Here is a 3,107-nt window from a genome sequence, read left to right on the forward strand (position 1 = left end):
TCTTGGCCAGTGAGGCAAACGGAGCCTGTGCCTTCTTGCTAAGCAGTAGATGTCCATCCACTGGCCAAGTAGGACAGTCTCTTTTAAAATCATGGCACAGAGGGGCACCTGGGTGGCTCAGTCAGTTAAGTGTCTGTTCAGGTCATGATTCTGGGGTCCTGGGATCATGTCCCACATTGGGCTCCCTACTCAGTGGGGATCCTGCTTCTCTCTCTCCCTCTACCTCTGCCCCTGTTTGTGCTTGCAGTCTCTCTCTCTCTTTAAAATAAAATAAAATAGCTCGGGCTTCGGAGTCCGGGCCAGTGACCGGAGGCGGCGGCGGCGGCGGCGGCGGGTCCTGCGGCCGAGAAAAATCCTGCAAAAATGTCTCTCTACCCATCTCTTGAAGACCTGAAGGTAGACAAAGTTCTTCAGGCTCAAACTGCCTTTTCTGCAAACCCTGCCAACCCAGCAATTTTGTCTGAAGCTTCTGCTCCCATCTCTCAAGATGGAAATCTCTATCCTAAACTATATCCGGAGCTGTCCCAGTACATGGGCCTGAGTTTAAACGATGAAGAAATCCGTGCAAATATGGCCTTGGCCCCTGGAGCATCAGTTCAGGGGCAGTTGGTAGCAAGACCTTCCAGTATGAACTATATGGTAGCTCCTGTAACTGGTAACGATGTTGGAATTCGTAGAGCAGAAATTAAGCAAGGGATTCGTGAAGTCATTTTGTGTAAGGATCAAGATGGAAAAATTGGACTCAGGCTTAAATCAATAGATAATGGTATATTTGTTCAGCTGGTCCAGGCAAATTCTCCAGCTTCATTGGTGGGTCTGAGATTTGGGGACCAAGTACTCCAGATCAATGGGGAAAACTGTGCAGGCTGGAGCTCTGATAAAGCTCACAAGGTGCTCAAACAGGCTTTTGGAGAGAAGATTACTATGACTGTTCGTGACAGGCCCTTTGAACGGACAGTTACCATGCATAAGGATAGTACTGGACATGTTGGCTTTATCTTTAAAAATGGAAAGATAACATCCATAGTGAAAGATAGTTCTGCAGCCAGAAATGGTCTTCTCACAGAACATAACATCTGTGAAGTCAATGGGCAGAATGTCATTGGGCTGAAGGACTCTCAAATTGCAGACATACTGTCAACATCTGAGACTGTAGTTACTATTACAATCATGCCTGCTTTTATCTTTGAACATATTATTAAACGGATGGCACCAAGCATTATGAAGAGCCTGATGGATCACACCATTCCTGAGGTTTAAAAGTCATGGCACAATGGAAACTTCACCGAACTTCTCCAGTTTACTTCTTGGGCAACTTAACTTTATATTATGCACATGAAGCTTTCCAGGAGCCAGAGCGCATATGCGGCATGACGACGACCTTTCTATCTTACATTATGGCTGGGAATCTCACTGTTTTGATTGGATATCTTGTTCACACTTCAAGATTGTTGTAGCCTTATCCTGGTTTTACAGATGTGAAACTTTGGACAGATTTACTGATTTTCCTAGAGTAGTTTCTCTACTGGAAACCTGATGCTTTTATAAGCCATTATGATTAGAGTGACTGATACAGTCTTGGCTCTGTGTTAGAACCAATCACCTTTATCTTACATATCAAGTAGTGCTGTTCATATTACTTTAGTTCTATGGTATAATTGCGTTTTTAATGTGTTGCCATAGTACATGTAGAATGACTGCTTTTGATGCTTTTTTAGTTCTGTGGGTGTGCGTGTGCGCGCGCGTGTAAAACACCGAGGACATTGGTTTCATTCCATGTAAGCATTATACATGTAAGCATTATACAGTGTATGTAGGTTGTAAGAGATTGTGTTGGTCATCATTAAATTGTAACTACCTTCACTTAATATGCTTGAACTGTCGCCTTAACTGTGTTAAACATCTAGAATAAAAGCCAAAATAGAACTATTGCTGCCTTTCTAAAACCCAAAATGCAGTTCTATGTTAAACTGAAATGTACACTAGCCCAGAACAATGTAATGATACATACTGAGCTATATATATAGCATAACTGCTTAGTTGCATTTGAGATTTTTCTAGTCATTGTGTAATGGAAATTTCTTTCTTCTAAAAGTTATCGGTATTAGTTTCTGAGAAATGAATCACTATGTATTAAATGTAAAAATTCTTGTACCAAATAGGATAACTATTTTGACTTCCTTTATTCACTTGTAGGTTAAGTGGGATAATACCTAATTTTGTCATTTACTCTTAAATTCTGTAACCTCCCCTCTTTGAGATCGTCTTACGATGTTTCCCAGGTAATCTGTTCCATTTCCTGACCCCTCCCTACAAACAAAATGGCAATGACACTTTATCCTGATTTTTTTTCTTTTTGGTTTATGTCTATTCCATTTTAATTAAATACATATAAATAAAAAAAAAAAAAATAAAAAAAATAAAAATAAAATAAAATAAAATAAAATAAAATAAAATAAAATAAAATAAAGGTACAGAAGAACATAACAGAGGAAAGTGACTCAGTTTGTCTTTAGTCAGAAAATGTAGCTGGATGGCTCCCCTGAAAAATATCTGGACTGGATATAATTCAGCTCTGCAAATGATTTTTTGGCAACTTTCCAGGGCACTGCTGCATGCTGAATAAAGAACTTAAGATTATCCCAGAGAAAAATAGACAAAGCACCTAAAGAAGATAATTAAAAAAGAAGAGGTACAAATGGCTCTAGAACATATAACATGATACATTACTTCATCAATAATCTTTAAAAGGTACATTAAAATGACCATAAGTAACCATTTTATCATCAACCAAGTGACTACCAATACTATAGAATTATACCAACAGTTCTGAAAAAAGATACATAAACAAATATCTTTATATCTTTATCCACTGAAGGCAGGAATATGAAATGGTACCTTTCTGGTAGATTACTTAAAAATATTGAGGGGCGCCTTGGTGGCTCAGTCAGCTAAGCATCTGCATTTGGCTCAGGTCATGATCCTGGGGTCCTGGGATAGAGACCCATGCTGGGCTCCCTGCTCCACGGGGAGTCTGCTTCTCCCTCTCCCTCTGCCTGCCCCCCAATCCTGCTCTCTCTCTCTCTCTCTCTCTCTCAAGTAAATAA

At 39.8% G+C, this 3,107-nt stretch overlaps 1 protein-coding gene across 1 annotated transcript; it reads left to right on the forward strand.

Moving 5' to 3' along the window:
- Nucleotides 1-285: 285 nt before the first annotated feature.
- Nucleotides 286-1,926, forward strand: LOC121490112 (syntenin-1). Its single transcript, XM_041753738.1, has one exon. The coding sequence runs from the start codon at nucleotides 364-366 to the stop codon at nucleotides 1,258-1,260; it is 897 nt and encodes a 298-aa protein (XP_041609672.1). The 5' UTR covers nucleotides 286-363; the 3' UTR covers nucleotides 1,261-1,926.
- The last annotated feature ends 1,181 nt before the right edge of the window (nucleotides 1,927-3,107 follow it).

Source organism: Vulpes lagopus, chromosome 4 (genome assembly GCF_018345385.1).
Source record: "Vulpes lagopus strain Blue_001 chromosome 4, ASM1834538v1, whole genome shotgun sequence".
Lineage (NCBI taxonomy): Eukaryota > Metazoa > Chordata > Mammalia > Carnivora > Canidae > Vulpes > Vulpes lagopus.

Coding starts and splice junctions, on each gene's coding strand:
- LOC121490112 (XM_041753738.1), top strand. CDS start 364: ATGTCTCTCTACCCATCTCTTGAAGACCTGAAGGTAGACAAAGTTCTT.